General features: G+C 41.7%; 3 protein-coding genes across 4 annotated transcripts; 1 reads left to right on the forward strand and 2 right to left on the reverse strand.

Annotated features, from left to right (window-relative positions):
• Positions 1-689: 689 nt before the first annotated feature.
• Positions 690-3,580, reverse strand: LOC135549358 (mucin-2-like). The gene is made up of 3 exons (XM_064979351.1): positions 3,448-3,580; positions 2,319-3,017; positions 690-2,260 (listed from the first exon to the last, which is right to left on the reverse strand). The coding sequence occupies exons 1-3, from the start codon at positions 3,578-3,580 to the stop codon at positions 690-692; spliced, it is 2,403 nt and encodes an 800-aa protein (XP_064835423.1).
• A 1,308-nt stretch (positions 3,581-4,888) lies between these two features.
• Positions 4,889-11,922, reverse strand: LOC135550401 (sororin-like). Its single transcript, XM_064981175.1, has 6 exons — positions 11,886-11,922; positions 11,357-11,442; positions 7,491-7,558; positions 7,267-7,335; positions 6,652-7,149; positions 4,889-6,462 (listed from the first exon to the last, which is right to left on the reverse strand). Exons 2-6 carry the CDS (start codon positions 11,388-11,390, stop codon positions 6,382-6,384), a joined length of 750 nt encoding a protein of 249 aa, XP_064837247.1. The 5' UTR covers positions 11,391-11,442; positions 11,886-11,922; the 3' UTR covers positions 4,889-6,381.
• Positions 11,923-12,465: 543 nt separating this feature from the next.
• Positions 12,466-19,769, forward strand: LOC135550402 (zinc finger protein-like 1). Of its 2 annotated transcripts, none has more exons than XM_064981177.1 (8): positions 12,466-12,651; positions 12,850-13,010; positions 14,867-14,978; positions 15,149-15,342; positions 15,584-15,659; positions 15,827-16,021; positions 16,248-16,395; positions 17,550-19,769. In XM_064981177.1, the coding sequence occupies exons 2-8, from the start codon at positions 12,909-12,911 to the stop codon at positions 17,734-17,736; spliced, it is 1,014 nt and encodes a 337-aa protein (XP_064837249.1). In that variant the 5' UTR covers positions 12,466-12,651; positions 12,850-12,908; the 3' UTR covers positions 17,737-19,769. The 2 variants fall into 2 exon arrangements, with proteins under 2 accessions (XP_064837249.1, XP_064837248.1); XM_064981176.1 differs by having other exon boundaries at positions 12,467-12,651; positions 12,894-13,010.
• Positions 19,770-20,421: the final 652 nt, after the last annotated feature.

Here is a 20,421-nt window from a genome sequence, read left to right on the forward strand (position 1 = left end):
AGATCAAATGAAACATAAAATCAAACTCACATTATTCGATCAACCTCGGATCCTTCCTATATGGGAAGGACAAAGCCAAAATTGATTTTTACAGTAGTCAACAACGTGCATTTCATAAATAGAAATGGATTTTGAAGCCTCCAGTTAATAGACATTGATAACCAATAGTGACACGTTGTGTGGTCATTTTGATGTGTCATCCATGATTATGTAGGTAGGTGCCTGCATGTTTAATGCCACAATCAATGGGAAGCAAATTAATAGAACATTCTTACATAATTAAGAATGTAAAACACGTGCAACGGTACAAACGGGTCAATAAATATACCGTGCACAGTAGATAATGCATGACATAACTAGCAATAGTAATAAACCCAACCCCATGAGCAGTCATACTTTATGTAGAGAGGCAGTTGAGCCGCTGTAGGCTGTCTGCTGCTCATCCTGATTCGTGGGGCTGGTGGTATTCCTGGAAGACTTGCTGGAATGGGACAATGACTCCAGCTCTGCAGCTGACACACTGACAGGAGAGTTCTCCTTAGAAGGGCTTGATGGGCTGTGGTGATCGTCATGGTGATGATGGTGGTGGTGTGTGGCTGCAGGTGAGGAGGGATGGTGGTGAGATTCAGAATGGGAAGGTTGGTGGTGATGGGATTCATGGTGGGAAGGATGGTGGTGATGATGAGGTTCTAGGTTGCTAGGACTGTGATGGGGTTCAGAATGGGAGTGTGGATGGTGAGATTCTGAATGAGAGGGGTGGTGGTGATGGTGAGAATCTTGGTGGGAACTATGGTGGTGATGGAGAGATTCTGGATGGGAGCCATGGTGATGGAGATATTCTGGATGGGAGCTGTGGAGATGGAGAGAATCTGGATGGGAGCCATGGTGATGGAGAGATTCTGGAAAGGAACCATGGTGATGGAGAGATTGTGAATGGGAGCTATCGTCATGGAGAGATTCTGGATGGGAGCCATGGTGATCATGAGATTCTGGATGGGAGCCGTGGTGATGGAGAGATTCTGGATGGGAGCCATGGTGGTTGCAAGATTCTGGATGGGAGCCATGGTGATGGAGAGATTCTGGATGGGAGCGGTGGTGATCGTGGGATTCAGGGTGGGACAGATGATGGTGGTGGTGCAATTCTGGATGGGAGCCATGGCGACGGTGAGAATCTGGGTGGAGAGGATGGTGGTGGTGTCCATGGTGATGGGGATGAGTTGGGCTGTGGTGGTCTCCATGGTGATGAGGATGAGTTGGGCTGTGGTGATGTCCATGGTGATTGGAATGACTCGGACTGAGGTGATCTCCCTGTTGATGGGGATGTGTTGGACTGTGATGGTCTCCATGGTAATGGGGATGAGTTGGGCTGTGGTGGTGTCCATGGTGATGGGGATGACTGGGAGTGTGGTTGTCTCCATGGGGATGAGTTTGGCTGTGGTTGTCTCCATGGGGATGAGTTTGGCTGTGGTGGCTTCCATGGTGATGAGTTGGGCTGTGGTGGTCTCCATGGTGGTGGGGATGAGTTGGGCTGTGGTGGTCTCCATGGTGATGGGAATGGCATGGGCTGTGGTGTTCTCTATGAGGATGAGTTTGGCTGTGGTGGTCTCCATGGTGATGTTTGTTTTTTTGGCTGTGGTGTTCTCCATGAGGATGAGTTTGGCTATGGTTGTCTTCATGGGGATGGGGATGAGTTGGACTGTGGTGGTCTCCATGGTGATGGGTTGCGCTGTGATGTTCTCCATGACAATGGGGATGGCTTGGGCTATGGTGGTCTCCATGACGATGGGGATGGCTTGGGCTGTGGTGGTCTCCATGACGATGGGGGTGGCTTGGGCTGTGGAGGTCTCCATGTTGATGGGGGTTTCTTGGGCTGTGGTGTTCTCCATGAGGATGAGTTTGGCTGTGGTGGTCTTCATGGGGATGGGGATGCGTTGGGCTGTGGTGGTCTCCATGGTGATTGGTTGGGCTGTGATGTTCTCCATGATGATGGGGATGGCTTGGGCTGTGAAGACCGTGATGGTGATGGTGGTGAAAGGGAGAATGGGAGCGATGCTGGTGATGATGGTGGTGTGGTGTTGAATGACAGGAGGGATGTCTTGATGAGGAGGGGCTATTATCTGGGCTAGTGCTGTCATCGGTGTGGCTGCTGGGACTGTGGTGTATGTCTCTTGCAGGCTGATGGTGTTGGTGGTCCTGGTGTTTGCCGAGATGGGAGTGAGAGTGCTTGCTGGAATGAGAGTGCTTGCTGGAGCGGAACTGCCTGCGGATATGGGAGTGAACACTGAAGGTCGTAGAGCTTGCACTGCCAGGTCGACTACCCTTTTGTCTTTGCCTCTCCTCCCCTCTGTGTTCCACCTTGGGGGACCTCAGGGAGGCTTGTCCGGGGCTGCTGGGCCTGTGAGCAGCTGTGACCCCAAGAGAGGTGAGTCTGTACGGGCTGAACACCTGCCTGGTGATCTCGTTCAAAAAGGCAGAGAACTTCAATTTTTCCTGCACTAAGTTCTTCTTGGCTACCTGCTCTCTTTTCTCCAACTCCTTGTCTACAAATGTATCTGCATCTCCATCCCTGTCCTTACAATGGGACAGTGCCTCCATTGACTTTGCCTTGCGAAATTTGCCAGCCATTCTTGCCCCTTCAGAACTCTCCTGCTTCTTCAGGACGACATTGGCAGGGGTCTGATGAGAGGACATTGCTTTCTTTTTCTTTTTTTCTTTCAAGCTCTTTTCCTGTCTTGGGAGGTGGCCTTCATCATCAATCAAAGGAGATGTGTCATCTTCTTCATCTTCCTCCTCGTCATAGGCCTTCCGCCCCCTGTAGATGTCAGTGCAGGACTGTGAGTACTTGGGCTTCTGCAGTGGATGTTTGTTATCCTTCACGGACTCATTAATACTAGTCTGAGAGGACCAGGTGGAGGAAGAGCCAGAGGATGACGAGGAGGAAGAAGAGGATGATGTTGAGGAAGAGGAGGAAGAGGATGAAGATGATGATGAGGAACCAGAGGAGCTGGATGAGGTTGCTGCAACCTGAGGGTGGGAGGTCACATCTGTAGCATGGTGATGCGGATGGTGATGGTGATGATGGTCAGGGGAAGAGGGATGAGATTTCTCATTGTGGTGGTGAGGGTGATTGTTGTGGCCATGGTGATGGTGGTGGACAATACTGCCCTCTGATGTTGAATGGTTGCTATTGCAAGAGGAGATAACAATGACAGATTTGAGCAGTATTTCACTGAGGCAGAGACCATACTCTTAGGCTGAGTTACACGCTTTACTATAATGCAGCGTTGGTAAATTAACCAGGACAAGATCATTTTGTCACATCTGCATAATACTGATCAAAATATGTACAATTTCCAAAATGTTGAATACCAAAACAAGGAATTATAGTTCCATCCAGACAAAATTTCAGAACTTAGTTAACTAATAAAGTAATGTAATCAAACATACCCATGATCATTCTGATCTTCTGACCAATCTGTCTTTTGCTGGTGATGATGAGGATGGTGATGCTGATCATGGTTGTGGTGGTGGCGGGGATGGTGTTTGTGGTGATACGTTTTTTGGTCAGCCATCTTGCCATGTGTGGGGTCCCTCTCCTGATGCTCATGGAGGTGGGGCTTGCCGTGCCTGTGGCCCCTGGTCCCCTGTTTAAGCTGCACAGGAGTGAAGTACTTCTCCATCACCTGCTGCTTCTCACTCCACTGCTTCCGTGTGGTAGTCCTGGGTGCAGGAACAATCTGTTCCTTTGCTTGCTGTGCAGTCTGCAACAGTCTTTGAACTATTCCTCTCCCTGTGTAATGGGTGTATTTCCTTGATTATTCCTGATGATTCAAAAATATTTTCTGGACCAGAAATCAACTGTTTGGAAAAATGCCATATGCCATAGGAAAGTTAGGACATTACTTCATGTGAGCTAATTCAAAACTGAGCACATTCATAAGTGCATAATAGTTGTGCTGACTTCAAACAGACCATTTAACACATTATCTTGCATCAAGTACAACTATTTTTTATTACAAAACTAATAACATGTTGAGTTATTATTGAAATATTTTAAGAGGTCAACACAAAGACAAAAACATATCAGCAAATACAATCAATCTCAAATCCGTCAGACTTACCTACAAAAATGGTTTGAAAATATTTCGATGTGCAATTAATTCAAGAATCCTCATCAGGATTAATGAACTTGATCTTATTAATGAATTCAGATATGATCCTAAACCACATAAGCAGTGGGTGCCAGCACATACTCTGTCAGAGAACCCACAAGAATGACACAGGCTGAGATGCTCATTGATGTTTTGTACTAGGATTCTGCTGGCACTCTCCATCTGATGAAACCATTTTCCAATTGCGCTGGAGCGTGCATGAAACACACCACACAGAAACATCAATAAATTCTCTGCACCCACCCACTAGCCCCAAGCTATTTCAGAACACATGTGGAAGCTACTTAATAATAGACAAAACATGGAAACTTTTCCTATTTCTGTGATGCATAATAAAGTAAAGCATTGGTCAGCTAGTCTATTCAAGTGACATGGTATGGGCAATGTTACATTTTAAAACACTTGTGTCATTTGTGCAACATTCTTGGGGGTTGTAGTTTATTCACAAACTCAATTATTATATTTAAGAACTCATTGTTTATGTTAAGCTTAAACTGAAACTAAAAATATCCCTGAATTTGTTCAAATAATGTTGCCCTTTAAGTTATCTATGAATACAATGAAACTGTGTGGACTTCAGTGTTTAGGAGATTGCCTGGTTAATGCCCAGCTTGCTACTGACCTACCTGCACCTACTGTGTCACTGCAATATCCACCATGATATGGACCAATAAAATTGGATTTGACTTGCAATAGTCCATGATAACTAAAAGGAACGGCATAGAGAATTCCATTTAATTCCAATGGCATGACACAAGCAACCACATACCAAGAAACACGATTATTTGCAATGAATGATCATATCTTAATCCCATATCACCACACCCTGAGAGTTAAGTACAGAGGTACACGTAAGAATTGCTTCTGGGATGTTTGACACCAGTAATAAAGACAATAATTTGTCTCCGGACTGTCTATCTCTGAGGTTATAGCCATACAATACTAGCGTCTGTAGTTGTCCATCGCCCGCAGCCCCTTTCCCTGAATTGATTATCAATTGTGTGATACAGCACAGCCCTCCACTCGCAATCAATGGCAGCAGTGCACTGATGTGACCCTCCAGCAAAGAGAATGGAAGGTCAAAGCAGTGTGGGGCTAAAACCCAGCCCACAGGTTATATAACTCACAAATCAACTGTTTTCTCCTTCAATTCTAAAGGACAATGTTATTTAGGAGACCTAGAACATTGATACTCAATATAAAACATGGACATTTATAAAAAAATTATATAAAAAAATAATCACTGGCCTGGTAAAATGTTACTTCAAAAAGTATCTTTAAAAGAAAAATTAATGACTATAATGAACGCATTATGTAGCACAGTTGGTATCACAAATGCATAGATCAAAGGAAAAAATAAACTTTGTTTCATACGGTAATTATTCTAACTGGAAGAGTTACACAGAATAACAAACTATTTATTATATTCATGATAACGGAACAATTCTAAAAAGCAACATTACTTCTTACAGAAAAACTAAACAAAGCAAAGAGATCAACCATATGATAGACTTGAGTCAGTAACGGACATGGTCAACCAATAAGAACGCGTTTCCAATTGATATGGAGTGGTGATCAGATAATAAAAGTCTTAAATCACTAACATCTAAACTATCATCTATGAGTGGAATAAAGAAACTAATTACATTTACACTAACACAAAAGAAAATAGCAGTGATGGAAGAAGCCACAATGAGAGGATTAGCGCAACCTCCAGGGAACAAAATATGATAGGTGCTTTGTAAATAATTCTTATAGGTTAAAACACACCTGTAATCCAACAATGATTGAGCAAATAATTTAAAATATAAAGGGTGCTCATCAACACAATATGATGTCCCAGTGACCTAATGAAGTTGTAATTTCAAAAAACAAATAACTATTAACATATCAAAGTGACAGGAACATCCTTGAAGCTAGAATTCTTTCTTGAGATACATTGTTGATGATACCAATGATTTTTTTTTGTATAAAATAAATATATATATATATATATATATATATATAAAAAAAAATCAATCAACATTTCTGTCTTGTAAATTAATCCTGTTGGTTTCCCATAGGTGGCATTTTCATTCAAATAAAAATTTAACTCTTCTTCACTGTCTTTGTAATTCAATAATGAAATTAAAAATATTAACACGTTCTCCAGTATTGGCAACCAGTCTTTCAAGTCACATGTCAAAGTCTTTGTAGATGACCCATGAGTTTATTCCACCAACAATTCAAATCCTTCTGCCTCTTCAAACTCCGCATTCATCTTTGCCGCAAGGTCATCCAGCTCTGCCAGCTGGTTAGGAAGGAAATTGAAAAGTAGATCAACAAAAGGTACAAATGCTATAACTTCTTCCACACCTCCATCTTGAAAATAGTGGTCAGACCTGGTTTTCACATCTTGTTAAGTGGTAAAGTACACTGTAGTCTACTATAGTTTAGTTGTCCATCAATGTTGTCAACAGTGACATATGTCCTCACTTACTTTTATTTGAGGAACCTTCTTCCTCCTCCTCTTGTCCTTTACCACAGCGACACCAGGGATATTGAAATCTGGCTCTGGAGCAGCACTGTTGTCCCCTTCCAGCAGGGTGAAGGAGCTGACTCCACAGAGAGACCTGGAGGCTTCAGGGCCCACCCTGAACTTCTCAACCTGGCGGAGAACCTGAGGTGTCTGAAGCTTCTCAAATCCAAACAGGGTCTCCCGACGCTGAGGAGATGGGGAGTACATGGCCTGGTGACTTTCAAATGAAGGGTCACCTAGGCTTAGGCGGGTATAGGACCTCCGCACCTTTTGTGACCATGCTGAGTCTTCTGGGTTTGCTGCAGCCTGTGGACAGGGTGGTGAGGGGGCCAAGATCGGGCAGAGCATGGTGGCTTTGGGTGTAGGGACCTGGGCAGGTCCTGGGGTATAGATTTGGGACTTCTTAGGACTGCCTTCAATCAATCTTTGTTCATTTTCTGTGTGGTCCTCAGAGGGGACCTGAAACAAAATCAATTGTGCACATATGACTGGGCTAATATGAAATAGCAGAAGGACCAAACATTTAAACTATGCAGCTTATTATAAAAACCGATTTGCTGTGTTCTTTCAACTCACATTGACTTGTGTTTTCCTGGGTGCAATCTTCCTCACAGTGATGCGGCGTTTTACGGCATCTGTAGGAGCCTGTGGATTACAGTAACATAATTCGACAAAATACTGAAATGACTGAAGATGTTTGCAGGATGCAGTTTGACTATGTCAATAGGTAAATTAAAATGTTACTAGTTCTGAAAGACTAGTGGTGTTTAGTTCTAGCTGCTGACAAAGGTACTACTCACAGAGTTGGGGACATTATCATTTGGAGAGGTCAACCGCATTGACCTCCTTCGTGGCTGGCAGGTAGAATCTGGTATGATAAGACAAAGAATGGCCCAACCATAAACAATTTTACCCAACCAGTAGCTACAATGGTGTGATCTTTGTAGCCAATAGCAACATGACTTGACAGTTAAAGACCCTTGACTGCTAAAGTTGAAGTGACAGTTGTTTTTAGTCTACTGTCAAGATGAGTCCATGTCCAAAGCCATCTGTTGTGAAGATCCAGCTGTATGCTTTAATATGTAAAGACATGGGGAAGATAGGCAACAGTTTGTAACTGTAGCCTGCAATTCAGGGCGTTCCCCCTGCCTACCCTTACCACCTGGGGGAGGACCGTTGTAGAGAGCTGTTCAGTCCCAGGTTCCTGCAGATGCAGTAATGCCCAGATGCAGGGACGCCCTGAATTGCAGGCTGCAGTTGTACCCTTCTCATTGATTTGAGATTGGGGCATATAGCTAGCTTTCTAACCAAGTCTACAAAATAGATAACATTTGACACTCATCTCACCATCATTTAAATCAAAAATGTAAGTTTGATTCAGTGAACCACACATTTGCTAGCTTCGGGCAAGTACTTAAGAACTTCTCTAAATTACTTATTTAGAGTCAAAGGTGTTAAGGTAACAAAAAATGATTTGATAAAATATTGACTTTGGCCTTACTACTAAAGCCCATAGAAACACATTGAATAACACATTCATGGCAAAAAAGGAGAGTAATATATATATATATATATATATACACATATATACACACACAGCTCAAACAAATAAAGGGAACACTAAAATAACACATCCTAGATCTGAATGAATGAAATATTCTTATTAAATACTTTTTTCTTTACATAGTTGAATATGCTGACAACAAAACCACATAAAAATTATCAATGGAAATCAAATTTATCAACCCATGGAGGTCTGGATTTGGAGTCACACTCAAAATTCAAGTGGAAAACCACACTACAGGCTGATCCAACTTTGATGTAATGTCCTTAAAACAAGTCAAAATGAGGCTCAGTAGAGTGTGTGGCCTCCACGTGCCTGTATGACCTCCCTACAACGCCTGGGCATGCTCCTGAGGGATCTCCTCCCAGACCTGGACTAAAGCATCCGCCAACTCCTGGACAGTCTGTGGTGCAACGTGGCATGATGTCCCAGATGTGCTCAATTGGATTCAGGTCTGGGGAACGGGCGGGCCAGTCCATAGCATCAATGCCTTCCTCTTGCAGGAACTGCTGACACACTCCAGCCACATGAGGTCTAGCATTGTCTTGCATTAGGAGGAACCCAGGGCCAACCGCACCAGCATATGGTCTCACAAGGGGTCTGAGGATCTCATCTCGGTACCTAATGGCAGTCAGGCTACCTCTGGCGAGCACATGGAGGGCTGTGCGACCCCCCAAAGAAATGCCACCCCACACCATGACTGACCCACCACCAAACCGGTCATGCTGGACGATGTTGCAGGCAGCAGAACGTTCTCCACGGCGTCTCCAGACTCTGTCACGTGCTCAGTGTGAACCTGCCTTCATCTGTGAAGAGCACAGGGCGCCAGTGGCGAATTTGTCAATCTTGGTGTTCTCTGGCAAATGCCAAACGTCCTGCAGTGTTGGGCTGTAAGCACAACCCCCACCTGTAGATGTCGGGCCCTCATACCACCCTCATGGAGTCTGTTTCTGACCGTTTGAGCAGACACATGCATATTTGTGGCCTGCTGGAGGTCATTTTGCAGGGCTCTGGCAGTGCTCCTCCTTGCACAAAGGTAGCGGTCCTGCTGCTGAGTTGTTGCCATCCTAGGGCCTCCTCCACATCTCCTGATGTACTGGCCTGTCTCCTGGTAGCACCTCCATGCTCTGGACGCTACGCTGACAGACACAGCAAACCTTCTTGCCACAGCTCGCATTGATGTGCCATCCTGGATGAGCTGCACTACCTGAGCCACTTGTGTGGGTTGTAGACTCCATCTCATGCTACCACTAGTGTGAACGCACCACCAGCATTCAAAAGTGACCAAAACATCAGCCAGGAAGCATAGGAACTGAGAAGTGGTCTGTGGTCACCACCTGCAGAATCACTCCTTTATTGGGGGTGTCTTGCTAATTGCCTATAATTTCCACCTGTTGTCTATTCCATTTACATGTGAAATTTATTGTCAATCAGTGTTGCTTCCTAAGTGGACAGTTTGATTTCACAGAAGTGTGATTGACTTGGAGTTACATTGTGTTGTTTAAGTGTTCCCTTTTATTTTTTTGAGCAGTAATATATATATATATATAGTACCAGTCAAAGTTTGTACACCTACTAATTCAAGCGTTTTTCTTTATTTTCACATTGAAGCATAATAGTGAAGACATCAAAACTATTAAATAACACACATGGAATCATGTAGTAACCAAACAAGTGTTAAAAAAACATTAAATATATTTGAGATTCTTCAAAGAGGCCACCATCTGCCTTGACAGCTTTGCACACTTGGCATTCTCTCAACCAGCTTCACCTGGAATGCTTTTCCAACAGTCTTAAAGTCTTGAGTTCCCACATATGCTGCGCACTTGTTGGCTGCTGTTCCTTCACTCTGCGGTCCAACTCATCCCAAACCATCTCAATTGGGTTGAGGTCAGGTGATTGTGGAGGCCAGGTCATCTGATGCAGCACTCCATCACTCTACTTCTTGGTCAAATAGCCCTTACACAGCCTGGAGGTGTGTTTTGGGTCATTGACCTGTTGAAAAACAAATGACAGTCCCACTAAGCCCAAACCAGATGGGATGGCGTATCGCTGATGAATGCTGTGGTAACCATGTTGGTTAAGTGTGCCTTGAAATCTAAATAAAATCACAGACAGTGTCACCAGCAAAGCACCCCCACACCACCTCCTCCATGCTTCACGGTGGGAACCGCACATACGTAGATCATCCATTCACCTACTCTGCGTCTTCCAAAGACATGGCAGTTGGAACCAAAAATCTCAAATTTGGACTCAGCAGACCAAAGGACAGATTTCCACCGGTCTAATGTCCATTGCTCGTGTTTCTTGGCCCAACAAGTCTCTTCAACCAAGTAGACCTGATTCACGCAGCCTCTGCTGAACAGTTGATGTTGAGATGTGTCTGTTACTTGAACTCTGAAGCATCTATTTGGGCTGCAATAACTAATGAACTTATCCTCTGCCGCAGAGGTAACTCTGGGTCTTCCTGTCCAGTAGAGGTACTGATGAGAGCCAGTTTCATCATAGCGCTTGATGGTTTCTGCGACTGCACTTGAAGAAACCTTTAAAGTTATTGACATTTTCCACATTGACTGGCCTTCATGTCTTAACGTAATGATGGACTGTCGATTCTCTTTGCTTATTTGAACGGTAGCCTAGTGGTTAGAGCGTTGGACTAGTAACCTAAAGGTTGCAAGATTGAATCCCCGAGCTGACAAGGTAAAAATCTGTCGTTCTGCCCCTGAACAAGGCAGTTAACCCACTGTTCCTAAGCCGTCATTGAAAATAAGAATTTGTTCTTAACGGACTTGCCTAGTGAAAAAGGTTAAAAAAAAATCAATACAAATAGGGCTATCTGCTGTATACCACCCCTACCTTGTCACAACAACTGATTAAATCATACGAATTAAGGAAATAAATTCCACAAATTCACTTTTAACAAGACACACCTGTTAATTGAAATGCATTCTAGGTGACTACCTCATGAAGCTGGTTAAAAAGATGCGAAGAGTGTGCAAAGCTGTCATCAAAAGGCAAAGGGTGGATACTTTGAAGAATCCCGAGGCACATTTTCGGATTTAGCGGGTGTGAAATAAAGAACAAAATAACACAAATACTGACCAGCCAAAACGGGTTGTGGTGTCTCGTTGGTCATCCTTGCCGCCTATCCAGCTTGATTTACCAATATAAAATCAGTAGCTAACAAGCTAGCTTACGAAATGAGAAAAGACAATTGTATAGTTAACAAATAAATATAAAAAGCTAACCAGGCCCCTAATAACTAATGCAAAACCGATGTAATGCAATATTGCGAGTGGATAACTTGCTAGCTAGGTAACTACTGTAGTAGTTCACTTTGCTTGATCTCCCTAGCTGAAGTCCTACTCGTTTCAAAATTGCCCGCCTGGAAGTACCGAAGTGCTAGATTGCCACTTCCTGTCCGTTGTTTACGTCGTTCTCTACAACCATTTACTTCAGTATTGCACAGGTACTACATTAACGATAAATGTGCGATTCCAGCTAAACTATGATAAACTCCAGAATAGTAGGCGGAAACACAGGGCTAGATCAAATAAATATATTAACACTCCAGTATACACCTTTCATTTTGTTGCAACCGCCAAATACAAATTTAATGAAGAAAACCTACGATAAACACAGATAGAAACATTTGCCAGAGATTTCACCGGATGTATACGTTTGAAGCATCCGGTGGGCGTTTCTACTCACTACCGAGTATGATGATGACAAGAAGCCCAGTGGGAAAGGATGGAGCGAGATGGATTTGGACGATAGTTTTAAAAAATTGCGTTGTTTAGGAGTGCAAGGGCGAAATGAGTTAATACACACTTGCACGTCATAGAGTAGGCGAAAATATGCAGCTACGTGCTAGAACGCGCCACTATTATTATTTTGAACAAAACAAATACAAAAATAGAACTATACAAACAAAGAGTACATCACCTAACAGACAGGAGTATTACATATAGAGATACATTTTCAATTTGTTAAAACCTTTTATGGTACGTAACGTTATTGTTTTTTTGTTTTCACACTTATTGATAATTTCAAAATAATACTTAAATTCTATCTTAAACAATGTGAAGAGGGGTTTGTTCTCCGCCCACTTAAAAAAAAATACGATAAAATCTGATGGTTGATCTGCTCTCGCCAAACCAATTTTAACCTGACAACCTCAATTAAAAACTGCACAAACTAATCTTGGACCAGCTGGGCCGTGCTCACGTGACATCATTATTCTGCGACTCTACCGGAAGAGACGTGGCAAAATGTCAGCTTCTGAAAACGTTCACATTTTCTAGATTTAGCTGACCAAGTTGGTAGAGCGGAACATCAGTATTTTTACAACCCTTCCTTCATACGAAAAAGCATCGAGGAGAAAGCTTGTGTAACAGGTAAGGTTGAGATAATTTATAATTAAGGCCACCCGAAACAAATCTGATGCTGGTGAACTAGCAATATGTATCAATCCACGAAAGCAGTGTCTTACACACCCATATGTAATCATCAAACTTAATTTGATCCATGAGTAGATTTGACTGTGATATCAGAACATTGCTTAGATAATACCCATAACTATGATGTTGTTGCAGAAGCTTGTTTTGGTGGTCACTTGTGTCTGAATCTGTGTGTACAGTACTACAGACAGACCATGGGTCTGTGCAAGTGTCCTAAGAGGAAGGTGACCAACCTGTTCTGCTTTGAACATCGGGTGAATGTTTGTGAGCATTGCCTGGTCTCCAACCACAACAAGGTCAGTGGATGGACTGCTCTGAATATTAATGTAATGTGAAATGAAATATAGGTCGTTAACAATAAAACGTCACAATATGGTGCAGCGCGTTCGATCTGGCTGCTGGGGGGAAAGGAGACTTCCAACTCTGCTAAAACCATTGAGAACTACGTCCCGTTTTCAAGGACTTGTTAAATAACTATTTGTTTTTCATATCACCTCTTGAAGAGCATAATCAGAACTACACATTTCCGATTATTCCACGTGTATCAGAGTAATGCAGCAAGTAACTGCATTCGTTTCATGATCAGTAAACATCAATTATCATGTCATTTCAGATATGTGAGGGAAGCCAATCCGATTGGCATGTAGCTCGCTAGCCCTAGATCATGACTCGCCGTTCCATTACACATCGGACGAAGGTGTCTTCTGTACCGGGGAATGTTGTTAAGATTCTCAACACTCGTTCTGAACATTACAATGTATCGCTTGCGGTACAGTTTTGGAAGCATAAGGAACTTATCTATCATATCAGCGAGAAATAATGTAATTTCTATATATATATATCAAAAATACATTTTTTATAGGGTTAATGTTCCCACATGGCCTTATCGCCATGTTATACAGCGCATGTTTACGGAAGTTGGAGGGACCACTTGTTCTACCTGGCATGCTCCGAACACATGTGTGTAACGGAGGAATGCCACCAGAAACGTTTTGTCACTGAAAATTATTGTTGGCTGCAACTCTGATAACGCCTGTTAAAACAGTGTACAGTAAGTATATATTTTGCATTTGTGAAATTATTTTGATGTGACATGAAAGTAAAGTGCTTTATGTTTCTAGAACCTTCTCGCAATTGAGAATCGATTCACTTGTTGATTGAGTTTGTGGCTGCCTGAGCCAGTCCACCTCTGGAAATAACATATACTATCCATGGACCTTAAGGAGAAACGATAGGCTTCTTAAGAGTATATCTTGGGCTAGCTAGCTAAACAAACGTGTCATTTAGCTCGCTTCATCAGAGATTGTCCTTTTGGAAAGGGCTTGACATCAGCAAGTCCTCGTCCTGGTAAAGTTGTCAGTCGGACTTCTGTCATCAGCACTATAGATGGCAAGAAAATCAAACAATATTTGGATATAAGTTAGCCATCTAATTTATCCCCCTGAAAGTTAGTTTATATTGACGTGATATGTTATTAGCTAGCTAGTTATTTTGACGTGATCCATCAATCAATGTAGCCTATCATGTCTTTCAGCAGCAAAAAGTACATTAGCGAGGTCTACTTACCACTAGCAATGTTTAGCCAACTGTACAAAGTTTATACTGGTAGCTTGCAAAGTAAACATTATCAGTTAACTGTACATCGGGAAATGCCCCTTCTGCTACTTGACAGGCAGAGCCCTCAAAGGATGGGAATATAACGCTGATAGCGCTAAATGTGTGCAGTTGTTTTGCAAGTAATAATCTGACATTTGTAGTTCTGATTATACTCTTCAAGAGGTGATGATATTATGACCAAACAGTTAATATTTATTTAACAATCCCTTGAAACCGCACTGTGTTGGAGGTACGGGCCAAAGCTGCCAGCAGGCAGAACCATGTGCAAACCGTCATACTGCAGGTCGGACTGGTAACACTTCTTTGTGGATATATTGTGGATTACCTCCTACATAAGGACAATCATTGCCAACGGGTAAAGTAAGTCCAGAAGTGTGTTACACATTCTGACTTGTAATAGGACTATTTGGAAATGTTGAGCTTACATGTTAGAGACGAGAGTGTAAGTCTTCCACTCTCGGATTCTAAAAGGGACTAATAGTAGCTGTGTTTGCCTCTAAACTATGAAGTATTTTCTCTCCATTCTGATTACCAGTGTATAGTGCAGTCCTACCTCCAGTGGCTTCAGGATAGTGATTACAGCCCTAACTGTCGACTGTGCAATAACCCACTGATCTCCCAGGATACTGTCAGATTGGTCTGCTATGGTAAGATTGTCAACATCTTCGATTTGTTATCCTTTGTGCTCTTATTGAATTTGGTATAGTTGTGTTCTTTTTTGAGAGTAACTCTCTATATTATTGTTGTTGCTTGATATTACTGCTCTGTGGAATTTGCACAAACTCACCTGGATCATTGCCCTTTCTCTCTATCCAAGATGTATTCCACTGGGCCTGTCTTCATGACCTGGCAGCCCGGTTGCCCCTACACACTGCTCCTGCAGGATACCAGTGCCCCAGCTGCCAGGGTCCAGTGTTTCCCCCTTCCAACCTGGCCAGCCCAATAGCTGACATGCTGAGGGAACAGCTCTCCTTAGTCAACTGGGCAAGAGCTGGACTTGGCCTACCTCTGGTAAGGAATAGGGTTGGGCTGGGTCACACTAGCAGTTAGAGAAATTGAATAGTGATGGTGACAGGGATATACTGGTTGAGCTGCTGGGTACCGACATTAAATTGTGTATGACATTAGTGTAAAATATTTTTAAGGCTTAAAATATGTTTTAGGAACCATAAATCAAGTGTTTCTTTCAGCGAGATGGCAAGTATTCTGTGACGATTCAAATCAAACATGCACATACTCTCTCCACTGCAAGATTGATGAACCTGTAGAAGCTATTCAAGACAGCACACAGGATGTCACTGATTATGCTGACTGGTCCACATTTGATGGTGAGTCATTGTCTCTGGTTTGTTACTGCCTTGTTGGTCTGCAATAACGGGAGCCTATATTGCAGCTGAATCCCTGCATCATGACACAATACTAAGCTAAATGTTCAATTTGTTTGTTCAAATCAGAAAGGTTACTGTAACATTTACCTTCTCCCCCACTGTGCTAGCCCCAGCATTGGAGACCACTGAAGCTTACCCCACCCACTCCTACACCCCCAGCCCAGCCCCTAGTCTAGTTCCACCTCCAGTACAGGAAGATCATGGAAATCTCGACAACAACGGGGGGATGGTAGCACAAGAACAACACTCTGGGGTCAACATGATCACTGCAACCGCCAGTGACACAATCACCCTACACACAGGTAAAGGACTATGAATGTTACTCTGGTTTGCAGGAACTGTACTAATCCTAAATTTTACTAACCACACAGTGTTGTCATGCCATACAGGCTAGTCTAAACCGTAGCCTCAAATCTAATCTTAGTTCATGTCATTTTTGCTAACGCATTTGATATTCTTCACGTAGATGCATGTGTATAATGTATCCTCATATTTGGTTATTCATTTGATGTTTATTTTTGCTTCCAGCATCAACCCCAAGGAAAGTCTATGACACACGGGACTCTGGTCCCAGCTCTAGTTACAGCGCTGGACACAGCTCTGTGACACAGATTGACTTTGACGACGACAAGTACCGGCGACGACCAGCACTCAGCTGGTTTGCACAGATTCTCAAGTCAGTAATTTAATTATGTTACTAGTTATTCAACGTAGGTGCTATTCATGTAGTTATTGCACAGCAAGTACACCTTTCTGATCAATTACATATGGACAACAGTACTTTTTATTTTTATTTAACCTTTATTTAACATACTTAAAGGCGAAGTTTCATTTGTACAACCAAATCTCTATTTTTATGTATATGGAATGTTATAGAAGGGTCCAAGACATCTTTTTTTGTGATTTCACTTGTTTTCGATATACTTACCCCAAACAGCAATAATTGTCCTTGTTGTGTAATATGGGGGCCAAAGGCTCCAAAAACACCCAAATACATCCTTTTAGAAACAACAAAGCTCTCAGTATAGCGATGCAGGTCTTTAGATGCTGTACACATGAAACTGTGTCATTACGAACTTTCTCCGCAACGTTTTATTCCCTTTTGTGCGACTCGAGCTGTTTCCCCTATCCAGCTGTTTCATTCTCCATGTAGCCTGCTGCCACAGGTTGCTGCCACAGGTTGCTGCCACAGGTTGCTGCCAAAATAAAAGAAACACCAACATAGTGGTTTTAATAGGGTGTTGGACCACTAGGAGCTGCCAGAACAGCGTCAGTGCACAGTGGCATAGATTCTGGAAGTGTCTGGAACTTTGTGTCTAGTCACCCTATGTTTTCAATATACTGTACTTTGTATTCCTCATTTACTTAAGTGTTTATTTGATTCTTTATTTTTGGCAGTTACCTGTAGAGAGGGTCGCAACAAAATTGAATATAACATTGCAGATAAAGTTCGGAATGACACAATTTCATGTGTACAGCATCTAAAGACCTGCATTGCTATAGTGAGAGGTATGCCGTTTCTGAAAGGATGTATTTGGGTGTTTTTAGAGCATTTGTTCATAGTTTTTCTGGGCCTCCATTATACACAACGAGGATCAGGAATTGATTAGCTTTTTGGGGTAAGTTTCTCAAACAAGTGAAATCCCCCAAAAAGATGTCTGGACTCTTCTATAACAACATTCCATTTACATCAAAAACAGAGATTTGGTTGTAAAAATAAACATATCCTTGTAACTTACATTTTATAGATCTGATTGATCAGTTACTGTCTCCAAAGGTGGAGTCCCATTTCTCTAAACTCTGAAGATATAATTGAATTTGTGTTCTCAGAAATCGGACGGGTTCAAAGAGGACAGGCCTGTCCTGGAAACAGAGGGTCTTCATGCTCCTTCTGGTTGGAGTTCTGGGATTCTTTACCTTGATTATCATTATGGCTAAACTGGGCCGTGCTTCAGCTGACTCCGACCCCAACTTAGACCCCCTACTAAACCCCAACATCCGAGTGGGCAAAAACTGACCAGCACCCAACTCCATGTCCTGGTGAGTGTTGAACATGGGGCCGATCTAAGTCCATCTAAGATGGTGGGACCAGTAGAGGCAGAGAGGCACCTTCTCTCTCGGATATGAAAGAAGAGGACAGGATGATGCGTTTTTGCCCTGCAAATGATGATAACCTTATACCCTTTTCCCCTCTTTGGGATAGGCAGGTGCAAATTTCCTATTCATCTACTACTAAGAACGAATGAGCTATATAACCTGTGTGTGTGTGAACACATTCAATTATTTACATTGCTTTTAGAGCTATATGTAAAATTAATATATTTTGATCCACTGTACATTAAAGTAACTGTCCAGTGAAAATCTCACTTTAAGTTCATACTCTATTTAACTTTTACCCAAATAATGTTGTTGACTCATCCTATACTCATATTTGTGGCCAAAGCATACATTTTAATTTTAATATTTTAATCCAACACAAACTGAACTCAAACAGGCCGTTTAAAAAAATGCTAGCTATTTACTCATAGAGGACGATGTCATCCCGAGGATGAGCTGGTCAATCAGCGCTTTACTCGCATTAATATATATTTTTTTCCTTCCAAATTACTCATTGTAATTCATTCTAGGTCATATTTAATATAAATCTGGGAACACTGGACAGTTACTTTAAATGAGATTGCAGTGATGGTAATAAAGGTGATGGGAAAACAGAAATACTGTTCTATTAGATATGGCACACAAATATGGCTTGTTGCAACATCTGCTAAAAACAAAGGTATTTTTGGAGTGGGCATCAATAACAGTTGTTCAAGTTACTTGAGTGAGTGTGAGGTTTGTGTTGAACTGGAAGAATGCTGTGTCTGACATTCACATACTGTTTTTGAATGTTGATTAAATCTTAAAGTATGTAAATATAGAAATTGAATGAATTACGGTGAATTTTGTGTTGAACTGGAATAAATGATTCTAACCGATTGTCTCCCAAATTCTGAATGCAATATAAGTTGTAATATTTGGACAAAGAAAATGTAGAACAGATAGTCTGAGGATATTAAAATTGAGTAGTTGTTAACCCAAGGGACATTGTTCATTTTGGTATAGCATTAAAATAACATGGAGTACTTTTCTGTATGTAAATCAGAGAAGCTTCATTTTACCAAGTTATGTTTCATATGGTATGTATTAATCTGTGGATGTCCATCACCCATTTCATGACATGTTACGAATTTGCTAAACGTATGATATGTTATGAAATCTAGATAGGTGGTTAACATTAGCTAGGCCTGGGATAAAGGTGAGGGTTAGATAACATGCTAAGTAGTTGTAAAGTTGCTAATTAGCTAAAATTCTAAAGTTATCTGTGATGAGATTTGAAATCTCACCCATCCAACACGACCAACCACCCTACTTTCAATTATGCCTTAAGTAATCATCTGTCTTACGTAACTATACCATACTGAACGTATCATATTTTTTGGGCTTGCGGATTTATATTCACTATGTTACATATAGTCTATGAGACCAGGCTGTGTGCTCAGACACTGTTTGACAGAGTGGGCTACTTTCAAAGATCCTTAACTTGCTTCTCTTGAGTTTGAAGTGTTACTAAAGGTGTCTGCGTATTGCTGTGGTTCAAATTTGGTTGTATATTTGTACATTCTTTGACCATTTTAACTTGCCATTTACAAAAACAAAGTGTTAGTGGGTAGGTGTGTTGCTAGGACCTCTCTTTTGAAATCATTGTGTTTGAGATGTCCCATTTTATGTATTTTAAATCAAATGTCTACAGTACCAATATCAATTTGTTCTTATCTTTGCACTTTTGTGAAAAATTACATACTTTCAAAAATATTTGAGGAAAAATGACTCTTGCTGATGCTTACTCTGCAGAAGACAGTTCTGTCAATGTAAGAAGCTGTATTTTTATTTTTAATTTGATGTCCTTTTGATAAAGCTGACTATCCCTTTTGATAAAGCTGACAACCCCAATTTTGTTTTGCTGTGCTTTTCACATTTATCAATTAAATTATACTCTTTGTAAAGACTTAACTGTTTGTAATGATCTATGAACACATCATTGTCACTTTTCACATCAGTTTTTAAAAGAACTGAATGGTTTGACATATCATTAGGATCTGAGGATGGAAAGTTGCTGACTCATGCAAGTGTTCTGTTTCTTGAGGGGAATGTGATTAATTTATTGGTATCTCAGAACTGCTCTGTACAAAACAGTTCATCTGCTAATATTGTGGAATATAAAAATACTTGCTTGATATGTTTTCCAGTTTCTTGAAATACTTTGCAAAGCAACTTTATTTCAATGTGATAACTGAAATGGTCTATTCATTCCTTTTAGTAGATCAAGAGAAACTGACAGTGGTGAGTGCCTCCATTTCCATACTTATTCATACTACTCCCCTGGTGGGAATCAAACCCACAACCCAAGCATTGCAAGTGCCATGCTCTACCAACTGAGCCACATCATCACAAACCACTTGCTATCTCAATGTACTCAATTATATTGGTCATTTTGTTTTTCTATTCATGGTGATGGAAAGTCTACAGGTATGAACTTAGGCCGGTCATCTATGTAATGTACATTAAGTGGTTTGTAAGGATGGTCAATTAATTTCCATGTTATTTGATCAAGAAAAATGTTTTGTGTCTTTGCCCATTACTTTGCACCTTTTGGATGTAAATG

Source organism: Oncorhynchus masou, chromosome 12, assembly GCF_036934945.1.
Source record: "Oncorhynchus masou masou isolate Uvic2021 chromosome 12, UVic_Omas_1.1, whole genome shotgun sequence".
Classification (NCBI taxonomy): Eukaryota; Metazoa; Chordata; class Actinopteri; order Salmoniformes; family Salmonidae; genus Oncorhynchus; species Oncorhynchus masou.